The sequence below is a fragment of the Scylla paramamosain genome, chromosome 6, assembly GCF_035594125.1.
Source record: "Scylla paramamosain isolate STU-SP2022 chromosome 6, ASM3559412v1, whole genome shotgun sequence".
Taxonomy (NCBI): domain Eukaryota; kingdom Metazoa; phylum Arthropoda; class Malacostraca; order Decapoda; family Portunidae; genus Scylla; species Scylla paramamosain.
This window is the reverse complement of record NC_087156.1, coordinates 1,743,605-1,762,432: the sequence shown is the minus strand read 5'-3', so window position 1 is coordinate 1,762,432 and position 18,828 is coordinate 1,743,605. Positions and strand designations below refer to the sequence as shown.

Genomic DNA, 18,828 nt, shown 5'->3' with positions numbered 1-18,828 from the left:
TTGTCGTCCTTCCTTCTAGTTTTCTTATTCTTCCAATGCTCTTTTCTTTCCTGCACGTCCCTTCATCCCGACCCTCACCTCTCATTTACTTAATTCCTTCATTCCTTCTTCTTAACGTGTATGTTTCGTTCCGTTCATTCCCTTTATTTACTTCTATCCTTCTTTCCTTCCTTCCTTCCTTTCATCTGTGTCCAGTTTATTTTCCTCTCTTTAATTCTATACACACAAACTCTCTTTATTCTTTCCTTTCTTCCTTCTTTAATTCATCCTTTCCTTTCTTCCTTTCATCTCTCTCTCTCTCTCTCTCTCTCTCTCTCTCTCTCTCTCTCTCTCTCTCTCTCTCTCTCTCTCTCTCTCTCTCTCTCTCCATTTTTCCTCTTTACTTATTCCTTCCTTTCACACACATTCTCATTTTCACTTAATTAGATGTAACTTTTCTTTCTTCATACTTTTCTCGTCCTTTCCTTCCCTCCCTGCATAGATAACCTTTTTCTTTTTATTTCCTTCCATATGGTAACCTTTCCAGCCTCTTATTTTGTTCCTTTCTTAAAAGAGCGTTTTCTCCCTCCCTTTCTTCCAGTCCTTCCTTTTGTTTCTTCGTTTCTTTTCTGTTTCTCTACATAAATTCGTCTTTCTTTGAGTTATTTCAACTTTCCAACGTCTCATTTCTTGTATAACTTATTTGTGGAGCTCTTTTTTTTTTTTTTTTTAATCCTGTTCTTTCTTTGTTTCTTTCTTCCTAGCCTAAGTTGCCAAAGGCCTCTTTTTTCTTCTTCCTCCAACCCTCTAAACTCTCATTTTTGCCTGTACCTTACTTGTAGAACGCTTCTTTTTCCTATTCCCTCTGTAACCTTCCTTCGGCTCGCCCTCTCCTCTCCTCCCAGTAATAAGAGCTTCCCGATAATCACGGTTGAGACAGAAACCTCCCGTGCCTCACCCTTCTCCTCCTCCTCCTCCTCCTCCTTGCCGCCTGTCTGTCACTCTCGCTGTCTGTTAGTCTGGCAGCTCTGTTCGGGCGGGACCAGCCAAGCACCACGCCCGGCCCGCCGCTACCTGGTGCCTTGTACGCCTCGCCCCAATCTCCTGGTGTCTTTATTACAAGTCTGGTGCTCTTTTTTTGTGTGTTTTTCATCCCGTATGGCTTTGTTTGCGTTACGGGGGAGTTGTTTGCGTTGTTTGGTGGTTCTTTCTCTCCCTGATTGTTTGTATCGAAGAGAAAGAGAGAAGGCCGAGGCGGGGTGTGGGAGGGAAGGTGTCAGGGCCGGAGGAAGGGAGGGAATGAAAGGGAGGGTGAGGGAGGGAAGACTGGGCGTGTGTGGGCTACAATGGGGGAACTAACGAGGCTATTGAACACTTACCTCTCTCTTGTGCTACCGCGGCTGCCTCGCCCTGGCCAAGTGACGTCTGTTTTTTAGGGTCTTAATAGCGCCACACAACATCTTGGTGACGCGGCAGCCACCTCTCAGCACTCTCTTCGCGCTCAGACACTCGTGGGTATATCTGCCAAGAGGACCATATTGTTGTGGTACTGTCCACAGCCATGTCGTGATCTCAGTGTTTTGTCGAATGTTTTGATCCAATGTATTAGAGGTTTAAGATAACACTACGGATCTCTTGGGTAACTGTGTATATTCCTTGCTTATGTGTTCATTTTCTTAGTCACAGGGTGGTATCTTATTTCCTTGTTTTGATTCTTACTTATGAAGGGATGAAGATAGTGGTACAAAACTTCCTTAGATGTATTAGAAGTTTAAGATGAGAACATTTTTAACTAACTTTGCATTTCTCTGCTTTTTTTGTTAATGCTTCAGTCACATGGTAGTATCTCGTGAGCTTTTTTTTTTTTTTTTTTATTCCAACGTATGAAGATAGAAATACAAAACTCGCCTAGAGGTATTGAGGTGTAAGGCAGCAATACAAAATCAATTAACTAAATATACATCCACCTGATAATTTTTGTTAATAGTTAAGTTACACGGTGGAATCTTGGTATAAGCTTCTTTCGACCTAACGTGAAGAAAGTATTAAGATAGCAATACAAAACATACCTACGAGTAAATGCATTTTAAGCTCAAAATTGACAGTACACATCTTTTGAATAGCTATGTATTTCTCTGTTTATTTGTGTGAATGTTTTTAGTCCCATGATTGATTCTTATTTTCTTGTTTAGAATATAATGTAAGAAAACAAAGATAACAATATTAAACTTAGTTAGATATCTAAATTAACAATACAGATGTTTTAATTAACTAACTATACATTTCTCTTCTTATTTGTGTCAATGTTTCAGTCAATGGTAGAATCCTTTAAGCTTTGTTTTGAGTCTAACATATAAACATTCAGAGAGTGATACCAAGCTTACCTAAACCCATTAGAAGTTTAAGATAGCAATACACATCTCTTGGCCAACTTTGACACTTTTTTATGTGTTAATGTTTCTGTTGGTATCTTATAATTTTCTTTGAGTCTAACTTATGGAGGCATTCAGATAGCGATACCAAGCTTATCTGAACGTATTAGAAGTTTTAGATAACAACACGGAACTCTTAACTAACTATGTATTTCCCCTGTTATTCGTGTTCATGTTTCAATGACTGGTAGAATACTTTTAGCTTGTTTTGGTTCTAACGTACGAAAACATGAAGATACCAGTACAAAAACTCCCTTAGCCGTGATGGAAGCTTAAGATAAAGATAGAAAACTCCTCACTAACTACGCATTTCCATGTTATATTTGTGTACATGTTCTTAGTCACATGGTGGAATCTTATAAGCTCGTATTGGACCTAACGAATGAAAACCTGAAGATGGCACTACAAAACATATCGAAAAGCATTATCACTTTAAGATAACAATACAAAATTCTTAAGCGTTCATTCACCTGATATTTTTTTTCTAATGTTCTCAGTCACAAGGTGGTATTATATTAGCTTGCCTTAACCTAACGTAAGAAAGCATTAAGATAACGATACAAGACTTACTTCAACGTATTAGAAGCGAAAGATAACAACACACAGCTCTTAACTAAATATACGTTCACGTAATCTACTCGTATCAATGTCCAGAGTCACATGGCAACACTTTTATTATCGCAATTTAATCCAAAGTATCTAAACATTTAATATAAAAAAAAGGCCTTAAAATTCAAACGTATCCGAACTTAAAGAAAACAACACTGATTTTATAACTTAATACATGTGCGTATTCATGTGTGTCAATAATAACAGTCAAACAGCAACAATTTATTGCCATATTTGTTTCCAGAGTATCTAAAAAAATAACAAAGTACAAAAGTCTTAAAATATAAACGAAAAGATCAATATAGAAATAAAACTTAATTTTATATACGTAGGCGAACATTCGAATAACAAAGAAAAAGACTGCCATCTTGTTAATAATGCTTTCTTATATCGAAAGTAACAAAACTATGAAAACCCAGGAAAAAACTGAGGACATACAACACACAACAAAGAAAAGAGAAGAAAAACAATCTGGACATTAATAAGGCATTCGTGCAACAAGAAGGTAGCAAAAAGAGAACACCTTTAAACACAAACATATAAGAACCTTCACACAGCATAGATAAAAAAACACCTAACCTCACAATAAAAATAATACATTCGTGTATTTACTGTGATGCACGAATGCACATATATTTATGGTAGCTATGAATTTTCCAACCGAAGAGTGATTTACGAGACAGTCACACCTGCCCGTCTGGCGCGTGTTCCCCCCAGTGATGGGAACACGTGTGAGTCAACTAAGCCAGCCACTCCTAGCACCCTCTGAGCGCCCCACCTGTGTCTACCTGCGAGATGTGACAGACCTGATTATATGCACACCCTGAGAGAGAGAGAGAGAGAGAGAGAGAGAGAGAGAGAGAGAGAGAGAGAGAGAGAGAGAGAGAGAGAGAGAGAGAGAGAGAGAGGATACATAAAGACAGACAGACAAATAGTCGGACAGACAGACAGACAGACAAATACATACATACATACATACATACATACAGACAGACAGACAGACAGACACACACAGACAAATACAGGCAAATATATGGACAGATAGCAAGACAGACAGACATACATACAAACAGACAGAGAGATAAATATGGACAGATATATAGACAGGGAGCCAGGCAGACTGATAGACCAACAAAAATATAATTAAACGGAAACAAAATGAAAAAAGTCAAAGAAAGAATAGAAAAATAAACACAGACAGACAGACAGACAGACAGACAGTCAGACAGACAGACAGACAGAAAAACAGAGCAACAAAAATATATGTAAACCAACTGAGAAAACGAAAGAAAGAAAACAAATAAGAAAGAAAGAATAGAAAGATAATCAGATAAACAGCAAAGCAGACATGCAAGAAGACAGAGAGAGAGAGAGAGAGAGAGAGAGAGAGAGAGGAGAGAGAGAGAGAGAGAGAGGAGAGAGAGAGAGAGGAGAGAGAGAGAGAGAGAGAGAAAGAGAATACCTCCCCTATCCCTCCCTAGCTTCACACACACACACACACACACACCAAAAAAACACGAATCGGCGTGTGATTGGCAGGTTGTTATAACGGCTGAGTGAGTGAGAGAGTGAGTGAGTGAGCGAGCGAGCGTCGGACAACAAGGTAACGCCGGACTGGGTCACCGGGCTGGGAGGGAAGAGAAGCGAGGGAGAGAAGGAGAGGAAGGTGTGAGAGGGAAGGTAGAGGGGGACGAGGAAGGAGGGTAGGTAACATACGCATTTCTTTCTCCCCGTGACTGAAGCAGATGTGTCTGTGTCTGTGTGTGTGTGTGTGTGTGTGTGTGTGTGTGTGTGTGTGTGTGTGTGTGGTGTGTGTGTGGTGTGTGTGTGTGTGTTAGGAAAAGAGGCAAATCTAAGTGAGATGTTATAGTCATTGTGAGATGATAGGGTTTCTGATGATGATGATGATGATGATGATGATGATGAGGGTGGAGGTGGAGGAGGAGGAGAATGTGTGATGAAAAAGTTTCGTAAGAGAATAAAATAAAAAAAATAATTGACTTAACAATTCTACACCCTGAAGACAATAATATTTATACTTGTGATTATGACAACAACAACAACAACAACAGCAACAACAATAAAGACAACAAGAACAATAATGACAAACAACAACAATAATGACAGAAATAACAACAACAGCAAACAACAACAACAATAATAGATACAAATATAAACAAAAGCACAAGAAAAGGAAGTATGTTAAAACAGACCAACAAACTGTAAGTAATGAATCTAACCTTCACTAAAATTTAAAAATCAGCCACGAGAGAGAGAGAGAGAGAGAGAGAGGAGAGGAGAGAGAGAGAGAGAGAGAGAGAGAGAGAGAGAGAGAGAGAGACGCAACCACAACCACTGCATTCACGTTTCCTGTCAATTAACACAAAACATCAAACAAAAGAGCATCACCAGAATCACTCAAAGACAGACCACGGACATTAATCCTTTCTTTATGTGCATTCCCGGCACGAACATTTACCTCGTTAGCAGCATCGATCGAGGCACAAAAAAAAAAAACTGACAGTCCATGATAATAATAAGACCTAATAATAAGACTAAATGTGTCGCCGTAAACTTTGCCGCTAGCAGGGGGACGCGGGGAGGGAGAGCGGGTGAGAGAGAGAGGTACAAGTCCCAGTAAACATCCTTGGCGCGCACCCAACGTCCCTCACTCAAGTCTTTTTGCACCAGGCACTTGGAGCGAGTATAGAGTGTTTGACTTAATTATACAGGAAGGGCCGCGTCCGCTCAGCCACCCCTACGCATAAAGTACAAATGATCACTCTCTACAACTGGTACTTACTTGCAGCCAACTTCAGCCCGGTAAGGACACGGAACTATGACCCAACACTTTGTACCAGTCACTCTGTAGTAATCCAGTATGGGGAGAAAATTGAATGAACTGGCTTCGTCATGCCCTTCAATCATAATAATCCCCACGCATACAAAAACTACATAATTATAAACATGGAGTCCGCGAATTGAATAAAAACTTGAACAACTGCACTTGAAACCCACGCCTAGTTTATTCCGTTTATCCGTAATTGCTTAGCGTATAGATAATCTACGTGTGGGATTGAACAGAGTACAACACCGCTTAGTTCCTGCTCTCTTTGGGTGGCGGGGGCGGCTAGTACAGGGCGGCTAGAGTGGCGGCTGAGTGGAGCAGGTGCCTCGTGCCGTCGATAGCGGTGGCCGGGGCGGGGAGCGGCGGGTGTTGCTGTGTCGACCCGATGATTGATGACAGCGTGAAAAGGCGGTAATGGGCGGCGAGCAATATCGTTAGTGTTCTGGTGTCCCCTCACGCGCCGCGATTAGTGTCGTGAGAGCCTCGTGGTCTTGCTGAGTCTTTCTGTCTGGCAGCCGCGCACACCTGTACATGTATGCTGGGAGTGTTTCCTGCCTCCTGTCTTGCTGTTTTCTTTACTGTTCAGTGTTCCTGCCTCCTGTCTTGTTCTTTTTTTACTACTTAGTGTTAAGTTTTGTGTTATTATCTCAGTGTTAAATTTCCTTATATTTTCTATCGTGATTTTTATTTCAATATAGCTTTTTTTTTTCTTCTTTTGTTAAACTGCCTTACTGTTATCTTCATTTTTTTTTTATTCAATTTAACTTTAAATGAAATTACTTTTTTTTCATTCCCTTTCATTACTTTATAGTGAACATTAATTCCTTTTTATTTTCCTGTACGACTTTCACTCAGTTATTTATTCGTGTTTCACTATATGTCAGTCTTTTTTTTTTTCTCTCTCTCTCTTTCTCTCTCTCATGAATGTAAACTCCCTTTTAATTCTCTTTCATAATTTTCATTCCAATGCAACTTTTTACTTCCTGTTCCTCTTACCTTTCACTTGTGTTTTACTGCCGGACTCTGTATTCCTTACATTCTTCTCAGTCACTCTATTTTAGCTGTCTTGTTTTTCGTTCATTACTAATATTTACTAACTTATGCTGTTCCATAAGTTCCACTCCTTTTTCATAATCTACGTTAACAGTTTCATCTTTTTTCACCTCCTGTTCATTTCAATGTTCTTGATTTCGCTGTATTTTTCATCACAAATATTCAGTGCCTTCATGCTGTTCCATACTTTCCACTCAGCTTGATTTTGTTAGTGTTTTTCATATCCATAGTCATCATCGTATTTCTGTTGCTTCCTTAAGAGGTCACCCCAGCGGATCCACTCCTCTTCACCTTCTTCTGCCCTTTGATCTCCCTCAATATTTACTGCCCCATGTTTGATCAATAATTTCATCTTTCTCATCGCCTGTGTTTTCTGTTTCTTGGTTCATCAATAAGTCTGACGCATTGATGCATGATAATAGTAGTGTTTCTGTATATCTACTTAATGCCTTCTTATTATTCTGTTGTACGCTGAAGAGTCTTAATTTTAATCTAATTTTGTCTTAATTTTAATCTAAATTTTTATCTATTCCTTTATTTTTTTTTTACTTTTTTTTCAATCTCTCTCTCTCCCTCTCTCTCTCCTCTCTCTCTCTCTCTCTCTCTCTCTCTCTCTCTCTCTCTCTCTCTCTCTCTCTCTCTCTCTCTCTCTCTTCACCGTATTACTTACTTTTCTTTTCCTTTTTTTTCTTCTTCTTCTTCTTACTATTATTATTATTATTATTATATTATCATTATTATTATTATTATTATTATTATTATTATTATTATTATTATTATTTCTTCTTCTTCCTCTTCTATTTCCTCCTCCACCACCACCACCACCACCACCACCACCACCTCCTCCTCCTCCTCCTCCTCCTCCTCCTCCTCCTCCTCCTCCTCCTCCTCCTCCTCCTCCTCCTCCTCCTCCTGCTCCTGCTCCTCGCCATTCTCCCGGGGCGAGTGTAGCGTGCTGCCTCGCCCTGTGTGACGGCCACCGAGATATACTTTACGGCTTTTCCCTTCACAAATTTCTTCACTCTTCATTTATCAATATATTCAGGTTATTCACTTCCTCCCTTAGAAGATTATGTCTTTTTTTTTGCGGGGGTTGGCGGGGTGGGGGGGTGATGACGATGGACATTATAATATAAAGGTATTCTTGTTCTTTGCGGTTTTGTTTTGTTTTAATTCTTTGTTTTTATTCCACGGAAGGATTTTTTTTTTTTTTTTACTAATCTCGGTGTATTTTTTATATTTTTTTTATTTACCTTATGAAAACGTTTGGGTTAGTTTTGATGCGATTTGTAATTAAAAACGGACAAAAATTTTAAGGGTGTTGCTGCATCAGTTTGTCTGAGATGAGTGTTGATTTAATCTTTCTTCCTTACGTTCGCTACACATTCTTTCCTCTCTTCCTACTTCCCACACTCCCGTCCCACTCTTCCTCTCTCCCTCCACACTGCTCCCTCACCGCTCCCTCCCTCCCTACTCGCCGAGCGACTCCGCGTCTCCTCCCTGTGGCTTAAATTATCAGGCCGTCTTTATTTCCACCTTTCTCAGCGTCACATGTTTATCGCTTCCATTCTTCGTGGCCACTGGCCCAGAAGACGCCATCACGGGGGCGGCGGCGGCGCGGCGGAGGGCGGGAAGTGCAGGGCAGAGCAGAAAAGGGAAGGATAACTCTTCCTCGTCCTCACTATGAAAAAATGCATGGAAATCTACCAGAATGGAGGGATTAAACAGGAATATCTTAAAATTTTGTTATCTTCTTTCTATAACGTTAATGTGACTAATATGAAGTTCTTCGTGAAATATGAAGGTAAAGATTAAAATTATCAGTATTCGGAAATGTCACTTTGTTTAGTTCTGACCTGCACGCTTCTGACAAAGTATCTTAGAAATATCTTCATAGTCAGGTACATAATTGTAAAGCCACCATCAAGGGTCCTTACTTAGAAACGATACTGACTACCTTGGATACGGAAACGAGAAAATATGCTAAAATAGTCAAGTAGCACAGGCACACTCACTCTCACTGTGTTTAGCATTTCTTTTCAATCTTAAGTCCTCTGATCTGTTGACAGCCTCCTTACAAAGCCTGACAACTTGTAAATTCTCAGCACAATCAAAGGACTTAAGATTGAGATGAACACACTAAACACAGTGGATGTATGTACGTGTGCCATGCTACTCAACTTCTGATCCCAACTCTACATAATGTGGAACATCGCTCTCTGGATTATAAGAGTGACACACAAGCCAAGTCAAATTATTCACTTATTCTTTTGTTTATATAAAGTGCGATAGTTTCTTCTCTGGGGTGCTCACGTTAGGAGTCCCCACCAGTGGATCACCGTTTTTTCCAATGTCCTCGGTCTTCTGTGCCTTCCTTAGTCACACTCATTACAAATATCTTCTTCCATTGCAACCATAAACCTATCCTTAGGTCTTCCTTTCTTTCTTCTGCCGGGTATGGTGCAAGATAATTACGAAAACTATGCAGGCAGAGAACACGAAAGTTTGTAAAGGATCTAGAAACTTTGCATGAAAGGCTCTTGAAACTTTGGCATAGTGAATAAGAAACGTGCAAGCAAGTGGGAGTGATAGTGACGGACAGGCGAGACTACTGCTACAGCAGGTGGTCAGCGCAAGAGACAGGTCATTCCGGCGTCTTTCCTTGCTGGAGGGACGGCCGACGTAACACACCCTCACCCACCCACCCACCCACCCACTCAGCCCGTCAGCCGCCCAGTCAGTCAGTTCTTGTAGTACAGCGCGCCAGGGTCTCAAGACGCAGAGAACAGAAGCAGCAGCAGCAGTTCACGTAATAGTCCTCTTTTTGCGGGGAATAAAGTTAACAAGCGCGTCACATTAAGCAAGAGTTAATTGACGATGATATATTGTGGTGGAAATCCCATTATAATCGCCACCAAACTCGCTCGTTCATCATCGCGTGCGGGACAGTTAGCACACGGCTGCCGGCGACCCCGCTACTGAGACCTCCTCTCGCGCGCCGTCCTCCAAGCACCGCATCTCTCAAGTCTTGCTGCCGCGTCACCCTTCCCCTGCGTGGCAGCGGCGCCGGGGGAGTCAAGTGCCAGGTGTTTTGCTCCGTGAGTGCCGCGCGGACTGGTAAACAAGGCGCGTACCAGCAGCACAACCATGGCCCTGAACTAATTTGGTTGTGATCGGTGACATACGCTACCTCCCTCCCTCTCCCTCTCCCCTCTCTCTCTCTCTCTCTCTCTCTCTCTCTCTCTCCTCTCTCTCTCTCTCCCCGCCTGCCTCCCTTCTCTCCCTCTCTCGCCTTCCTAATTCCTCCCACGGCCATACAATTCCATCCCTGCTTGTCCCTCCCTCCCTCCCTCTCACGGTCTCACACTCCTAGCTTCCCCTCACGCTTCTCCCTCCCTCTCTCTCTCTCTCTCTCTCTCTCTCTCTCTCTCTCTCTCTCTCTCTCTCTCTCTCTCTCTCTCTCTCTCTCTCCCCCCGGGCAAGCCACGATCAACTGAGATGGTGAGTGAAGATTGATAATTGATATTCATGGGAGGAAAGAGAGAGAGACACCCGTGAACACCAAGCAGAGGGCCCATCCCATCCCTTCCCTTCCCCCCCCCTGCACCCTCTCCCTCTCCCTCCCCGTCTCCCTGCATTGTCCCAGGAACACTATACTCTGCGGGACCGAGAGAAAAAGATCCCCGTGTAGCTACAAGTTGCTCTAATTCAGTGATGCAAAGGTGGCAGTGTTCTTGGGTTATGCGTGACAGTATCGAGGTGTGTCACAGAGTGGAGGTTTCAAGAGGGGATCTCAGGGAGTGATGGGTGTTTAAGTACCGAGAACTGTGGTGTGTTGTGGTTTGAGATAATGGTGGTTGGAGATAAGTAAGATGGGTGGATGGGTGAGCAGATGGGTAGATGGATAGAGAGAGAGAGAGAGAGAGAGAGAGAGAGAGAGAGAGAGAGAGAGAGAGAGAGAGAGAGAGAGAGAGAGAGAGAGAGAGAGAGAGATACATACATATACATACATTACTACAGTAGAAAATATAGATAAATGAATAGATTATTGACTACAAACTTTTGAAAACCTATACCATTATACTGCCTAAACTAACGAAATAGTGCCATAATTTTTCACAAGCACTGACACACACACACAATGAATAAATAAATAAATAAATAAAACTATATAAACAGCACAAAGAAAAAAAGCAACATATTGGGACAGATGAGAACATAAAATTGCATAGACGCGATGCCCAATGCTGAGAAATTCCACTAATATTCTCAAGGTTGATTTTATTTCGAGTAGGGCAAGGTTTGGCTTCCCTCCTTCCTTTCTCTCTTTAATTTTTCGTTCGTTCTTTCCTTTTTTTTTCATTCCTTCCTTCCTTTCTTTATTTTCTTATTTGTTTTCTTCCTTTCTTTCTTTTTTTTCTTTTTCTTCCTTCCTTCCTTCCTCCTTTTCTTCGATTTCTCTTCTTACTTTTCTTCTTTCCTACTTTCTATGGCTTGGCTTTCTTTTTTGGTTGCTTCCTTCCTTCCTTCCTTCCTTCTTTCTATCATTCGTTCGTTCGTTCATTCGTTCATTACTTCCTTCCTTGGTTCGGCTTCCTCACTTCGTTCCTTCTCGGTTCGGCTTACTTTCTTCTTTCCTTCTGTCTTTCATCCCCTTCCTTCCTTCTTTCCCTTCTTCCCTTTCGCCACAATGACAATAGATTATGAAACTAAAACCAACATTAACACAAACATCTATTTTTTTTTTTTTTATTTATTTATTTTATTTATTTATTGATTTATTTTATTTATTTTTGGGGGGGGATTCTCGAAAATATCCTATAATTTTGGTGTATATCAGAATTGGCGCGAGTATGTCCCTCTTTATCATCAAAACTATTTCATACAATAATCCCAAAATACTTAATGGCGGGAAAATTTAATCGTGTTCCTCGTAAGTGGTGCTCACTTCACAGGATTAAACAGACGAATATTTGTCAGTATATATTTTCTACAAACGCTATCGTAAATATCATCACACACACACAAACACACACACACACACACACACACACACACACACACACACACACACACACACGCAAACATACTTCCCATGTAGTGTGCCAAATGCTAACTCTCTCTCTCTCTCTCTCTCTCTCTCTCTCTCTCTCTCTCCTCCTCTCTCTCTCTCTCTCTCTCTCTCTCTCTCTCTCTCTCCGCCAAACCCCTTCCTCCTCATTTAAGGCCTTAATTTCTCACTTTTCACATTCTTGCTATGCTCTCCAGTAATAAAGCTCAACAAAAAAAAAAAAAAAAGTAATAAATTGGCTCCCAAGTAGAGTGCTAGATGAGTGGAATAGACTTAGTAATAAGATCGTTCGTGCTGAGTTAATAGGCAGCTGTAAAAGATGATTAGACAAATTTTATGGATAGGGATGACAGATAGAAATATGTAGGCATGTTTCATACAGGAATTGCCACGTGCAGACCTGGTGGCTTCTTGTAGCTTCCCTTGTGTTCTCATGTTCTCTATGTTCAATGAGGTCCGCTGCTGTCCCTTGCCTCCCGTGACCTCCCTTCATAAGCTAACCAGGTGCAGAATACGAATCAACACAGACTGTAGCATGACACGAAATGAAACAATCTATAGGACACAGAAAAATAAAAAAATAAAATAAAAACAGTAACAGAATGGGTGACTGTTGTGTTCCTCGCTGTGTAATAAAGGTGTCAACGCTAAACTAAATAAAAGAATATACGAAAGAATGATGAAACTATAATTAAACATAAGAGAAATGAAAAACAAAAGAAAAAGAAAGCAATATGTGTGTGTGTGTGTGTGTGTGTGTGTGTGTGTGTGTGTGTGTGTGTGTGTGTGTGTGTGTGTTTTACCCTCCTATTCTGGGTGAAGCATGTGGCCCACCGATTCACTGTAATATATGGAATGAGGTGCAGACTTAGAGCAAAGAAAAATATGACGAAACAAATTCCTCTCATTGCCTTGTTGGAAGGGAGAGAAAAATTAGGCTCATTATCAACAGCAACAGTAAAAGAAGTAATAATAGAAGTAGCAGAAATAATAATAATAATAATAATAATAATAAAAATAATAATAACACTAATAATAATGATAATAATAATAATAACAATAAACATTAAACTTTTCTAATCCACATAAAGTTTGGCTTAATAGGGACCCGTGACACACACACACACACACCCACACACACACACACACACACACACACACACAGGAGACGGCGTGGCACAGACCTTGAGTGGGACAAAAAATAAAGCACAAAAATAACAATAAGTAAAGCTGCTGGCATGAAGAGCTGACACAGAGGTACTTGTTTGTTGATGTTTGTTTTGTAGTGGTGAGAGAGAGAGAGAGAGAGAGAGAGAGAGAGAGAGAGAGAGAGAGAGAGAGAGAGAGAGAGAGAGAGAGAGAGAGAGAGAGAGAGAGAGAGAGAGAGAGAGAATATTAGAAACACAAAGACAGACTGACAGAAACACACACACACACACACACACACACACAAATAAACAAACAAACAAACAAGAGGCACCAAGACAGCTTTTCAAACAGCAAGAAAGAGACAAAGATCAAGAAAGACAGACAGACAAGTAAACAAAACAGACAGACAGAGACAAACAAACACACGGACATTAAGAAGGACAGATACAGACCACGACGGACAAGATAAGACAGACAAACAGATAAACAGACAGACAGACAGACAGGCAAACAAACAGGAGAAGCAAAATTACAGAAAAATAAAATAAAATAAAAAACACTGATATAGTAACACACACACACACACACACACACACACACACAGGTAAAGGTTTAGAGTTAAGGACGTGGGAGCACAAACATAATTAATTAACACGTTGCCTTCACCCTCCACTCGAATCCCTCGCCTTGGCCTTTCTGTCTGAGCAACACTAGGAATTCCTCAACTCACGCGGGGTCTCTGGGACTTCCGGGTTGCCACCTTTCCCACCCTTGCCCAACACGAGGGTGGGGAGGTTAATAAATAGTGATCAGGAGATACTGGAACTTTTTTTGGGCAGCGGCAATCAAACGGCTATTGTTTTTCCTGTTTTTGTACTTGTTGACCAGTCTCCTGTACATACGTATAACAAAGATTCTTGTAAATGGATGGATAAATTTTGGGCAATCAAGGCGGATGTGTTATTTCTCTTTGTATTTTTTTTTTTCTTATTCGTTAAGTTATTGCACTTCATGACCAGTCTCCTGTACAAGTGAAAGTAAACAAAAAATGCTTGTAAATTGGTACATAATATTTCCCCATCAACACAGCCAAGGTTTGTAAACTGATTCATATTTTCGCTTCGGCACAGACGAGATATAGTCTACAATCCAGACACCAAGCGTAGTTAGATAGCCAGACACACAGTACACAACTTAACAGGAACCTGCTTCTCATAATTCTTTTTTTCCTAAGGGGTAATGGCAATAATATTTATCGAGCACAAATTAATTTTAAGCCTGAAAAGAGCGGCATATATTAATGGTCAATAGTTGAGTAATGTATGACACTCACTCCTAATGTGTTCAGAGATTTTTCTTAGTCTTGTGTTCTCTGATCTTCGGACAATATTATAGAATCTTACAATTGACAGATTCTGAGCAGATCAAAGGAATTATTGCGGGGAACTCTTGACACATTGTGAGTGGAGTGTGGCATGTTACTTAATTTCTGATCAAGACTGGAGAGACAGAGAGAGAGAGAGAGAGAGAGAGAGAGAGAGAGAGAGAGAGAGAGAGAGAGAGAGAGAGAGAGAGAGAGAGAGAGAGAGAGAGAGAGAGAGAGAGAGAGAGAGAGAGAGAGAGAGAGAGAGAGAGAGAGAGAGAGAGAGAGAGAGAGAGAGAGAGAGAGAGAGAGAGAGAGAGAGAGAGAGAGAGAGAGAGAGTCACAGGACAGTATTCATCGTTAGTTTCTGAAACATATCCTTCTGTACTAAATATTTTAAGATTTTATCAATGTTAACAAGTAAGAGAGAGAGAGAGAGAGAGAGAGAGAGAGAGAGAGAGAGAGAGAGAGAGAGAGAGAGAGAGAGAGAGAGAGAGAGAGTCAGTCACATCAGGCGGCACTAACCAGGTCTCCCCACAGTCGGCCCAGCGGCGGGCGGGCACCAGCTGCGCCAACTGCAAGACCACCACCACCACGCTGTGGCGACGCAACCAGAACGGCGAGCCTGTGTGTAACGCGTGTGGCCTGTACTACAAGCTGCACAACGTGAGTACTGCCCGTGTGTGTTTGTGTGTGTGTGTGTGTGTGTGTGTTCAGGGGAGGGAGGGACACGCGGGAGGTAAATGCGTGTGTGCGAGATTATCATTGTTTTTACAGGTAACAGGATGCATCTTTCTTTCTTTCTCCACGACGGATGTTTTTTTTTTTTTCCAATGTGCATAATTACGTGGCCTTCTCATCCTACGCAGCAACTTCACGGAAACGTAAGATTGATCACTGTGTGGGTGGCCGGGGAAAAAGAGAGAGAGGAAAAAAAAAGGCAGTTGATTAGACAGAAGAAAAAATTACTTAATTCCCAGAAAAGAAAAGGAGAAAAGTCGAAGGTTAATTTCAATTCCTTAACATCGATTTACTCCTGTTGCACAAATGAGAAAAATTATTATCTTCACCTCTCTCTCTCTCTCTCTCTCTCTCTCTCTCTCTCTCTCTCTCTCTCTCTCTCTCTCCTCTCCACTCTCTCTCTCTCTCCATCACACACACAAATCAGGGGGGTGACAATAGCTTAACACGGGTCTCTCTCTCTTCTCTCTCTCTCTCTCTCTCTCTCTCCTCTCTCCCATCACACACACAAATCAGGGGGGTGACAATAGCTTAACACGGGGAGAGGGAGGGAGGAAAAACACCCTTTGGAAGAGGAAATCAGGAAAAGGAGGGACAGGAGGCGCAGGAGGTGGAGGGAGAGGGTGGTTTGCGGCTCAGACGGGCAGTGGGGAAGTCGGGGAGTCGGGGACAGGGCCACAGGTCACGAGGGGAACAAGCAACCCGACACGCGCCTGTGGTCGGGCAGGACGCTGTGTTTTGATAATCTTGGCGAGTCTCCACCTATCAGCGAAGCGCACGTGGCAGCTGCTGATAGGGCGATAAGGGACGGAAGTCGCAGAAAGGAGGGAGCGAGGGAGACAGAGCCGGGCAGAGATGGGGCGGAAGGCGAGGCTGGTGGGTGTTGTGGATAAGGAAAGCTGATCTGTCGTGTTTTTCCCCGAATGCTATTTTGAACGGGAAATGTACTACGCTCTCTTATCGGCGCGGCGACGAGGATCAGGTGGGTTCTGGTTCTGCCTCAATGACTGTGAACGAAAGGTTTCTGTAACGCTCGATCGACTGTGGACTTTTTATTTATTATTTTTTTTTTTCGTCGTGATATCTAAGGATTTTTCTGAAATGCTGTTTTGTTTTGTATTATGTAGAGAGATTTATATTTTTTTCTTCTTTGCAAATCTCAGTTTTCAGTTAGACTGCCGTATACTTTGTAGTTCCTTTTGTAAATTCTTCATTGAGTAACTATTATTATTATTACTATTATTATTATTACTATTATTATTTTCTTTGTGCGCTACGACAGTGAGGTCATAAAGCGCCTTTTAATTAAGTCCTTTGAAATATATCTCTTTACTACTGAAGTCTTTCATGAAACGAGAGAGAGAGAGAGAGAGAGAGAGAGAGAGAGAGAGAGAGAGAGAGAGAGAGAGAGAGAGAGAGAGAGAGAGAGAGAGAGACTAACTTAACTACGCCAATGAACGAGTCTACACCCTTATAAAACACAACTAAATGAGCCTCTACCGACATGCTGCTCATCACTTTTCCAGCACCTCCGCACCTTCACTCTAATGAGCCTCTCGGTCGCCTCTCGCCAGCCCACACCTAGAGCGCCTCCTGCCGCCTCACGTGTCGCGTTAAAATGAGAAACGAGTCGTGAGTGACGTTATACCTATGTAAGTCAACCAAGGAACTGTTGTCAGTCTTCCATTCGTTCTTAACCCAATGACTGCCAAGGCTATGACTAGAATATGGCTTCTCCTCATGCTAAGTAAAATCGGGTGCAATTTGTGGTGATTTACTTGATAATAAACCCAACGTGTGTATAGAGCGAACAGCTGAAATCAACCGACACCTTGCGCTAAGTGGAGTAAGCAGTACAGATCCATAGCCGAGCCACCGATGCGTGCATTGTAAACCCCTGAACTTAATCACCAGCTGCCTTACGTGAAAAGTCTTCATCATCATCACATAAGTTTAAGAATGCAATTTCCACGGACGACATAGGTACCCTAATAGGTTACTAAGTAATTTAAATGTGTTAGTGACCGTAGTTCAATTATTCCTCAGTAAATTTGTCGAGTGGCATTGAAAAAAAAACAAAAAAAGCAGCAAATATGATTCCTTCATTAGCACACAGAAAGATCATTAAAGGAAGTAATGGTTTACTTAAGGCACCTTCACGATCCTTGAAAATCTGGAGTTAATTTTCTATTTCTTATTATTATGCAGTGACAGGAGACTCCTTATCCCACCCAAAAAAAAATCAATCAATCAATAAATCAATCAATAATCATAGAATAAAATTAAACAAATTAACTAATCAATTATTATTATTATTATTATTATTATTATTATTATTACTATTATTATCATCATCACAAAGGTACAAGTAAACACCATATCACGTTTATCCACGAGACGGCGCCAGGAGGAACCAACACACATACGTACACACATGTAGACAAAGAGACAGACAGACAGGCAGACCCCCGTGATATCCGACGCCGCGGGGAGTGTGGCCGCAGATAGAGCGTCCTCAGATAACACGCGATAACAGGGCGTCACATTAGCGCCTCGTGGCACCGTCAACACGTGTCACTCAGGGCGCCGCACCGATGTTATCCGCCACCTGACCCAGCGGCGTGACCTCTTGTGGCCTCCAGCGGTATTGGCGCGGCGCTCTGACGGACACTGGCAACGTAAGCTTGGTCGTTCACTCACTCACTCACTCACTCACAGTATCGAAGGGTATTAGATTGGTAGTGTGTGTGTGTGTGTGTGTGTGTGTGTGTGTGTGTGTGTGTGTGTGTGTGTGTGTGTGTGTGTGTGTGTGTGTGTGTTTCTGTTGGTAATTATAGTAATGATCATGATAATGATTGTAATGATAATACATATAGGGCCATTTGTTAGTAAGAGAAGGAGCAGGAGAAGGAGTGGTGGTGGTGGTGATAGTAGTGGTGATAGTAGTAGTAGTAGTAGTAGTAGTAGTAGTAGTAGTAGTAGTAGTAGTAGTAGTAGTAACAGCAGCAGCAACAACAGTACCACAACACCAGTACCAGAAGTAACAGTAGCAACATCCTTCATTCTTCATCACACACACACACACACACACACACACACACACACACACACACACACACACACACACAGTCATTCCTCAACACTGCTCCACATAACAAAAGACAAAGACACTCTCCCAAACGCACATAATAGCTACACCTTTCCCTTCATCCCATCAGCGATTCAGCATCCCCATCACAGCCTACTGTACATGGATCCCCATTATAAACTCTTTTATGTACGCCCCCCTCACAGCACCTAATGCCCACCACCCTTACATACCCATCGAGAGCACAATAATTTCTAACAAAAAAAAAAAAAAAAAAATCAATACTCGCCCCTACTTCTCCCTCTTCATCCCTACGTACTCGTTCCCTTTGAAACACACACACACACACACACACACACACACACACACACACCTGACGCAGCTAGCAACCTCGCCTTCCCCTCAAATGGAACCTGACGGGTGTGGCTCCTGACGCGGCCGCCCAGGAGGGAAAGACAGACACAAGCACCATCAAGCGATAAGGCCCACTTCCTC

At 41.9% G+C, this 18,828-nt stretch overlaps 1 protein-coding gene across 2 annotated transcripts in view; it reads left to right on the top strand.

Moving 5' to 3' along the window:
* LOC135101195 (GATA-binding factor C-like) overlaps positions 1 to 18,828 on the top strand; it is a 206,147-nt gene that overhangs the window by 109,688 nt on the left and 77,631 nt on the right. For both annotated transcript variants that reach the window (XM_064004805.1, XM_064004804.1), the window contains exon 5: positions 15,045 to 15,170. In XM_064004805.1, the coding sequence (XP_063860875.1) occupies positions 15,045 to 15,170 (126 nt within the window). The remainder of the gene's footprint in view (positions 1 to 15,044; positions 15,171 to 18,828) is intronic.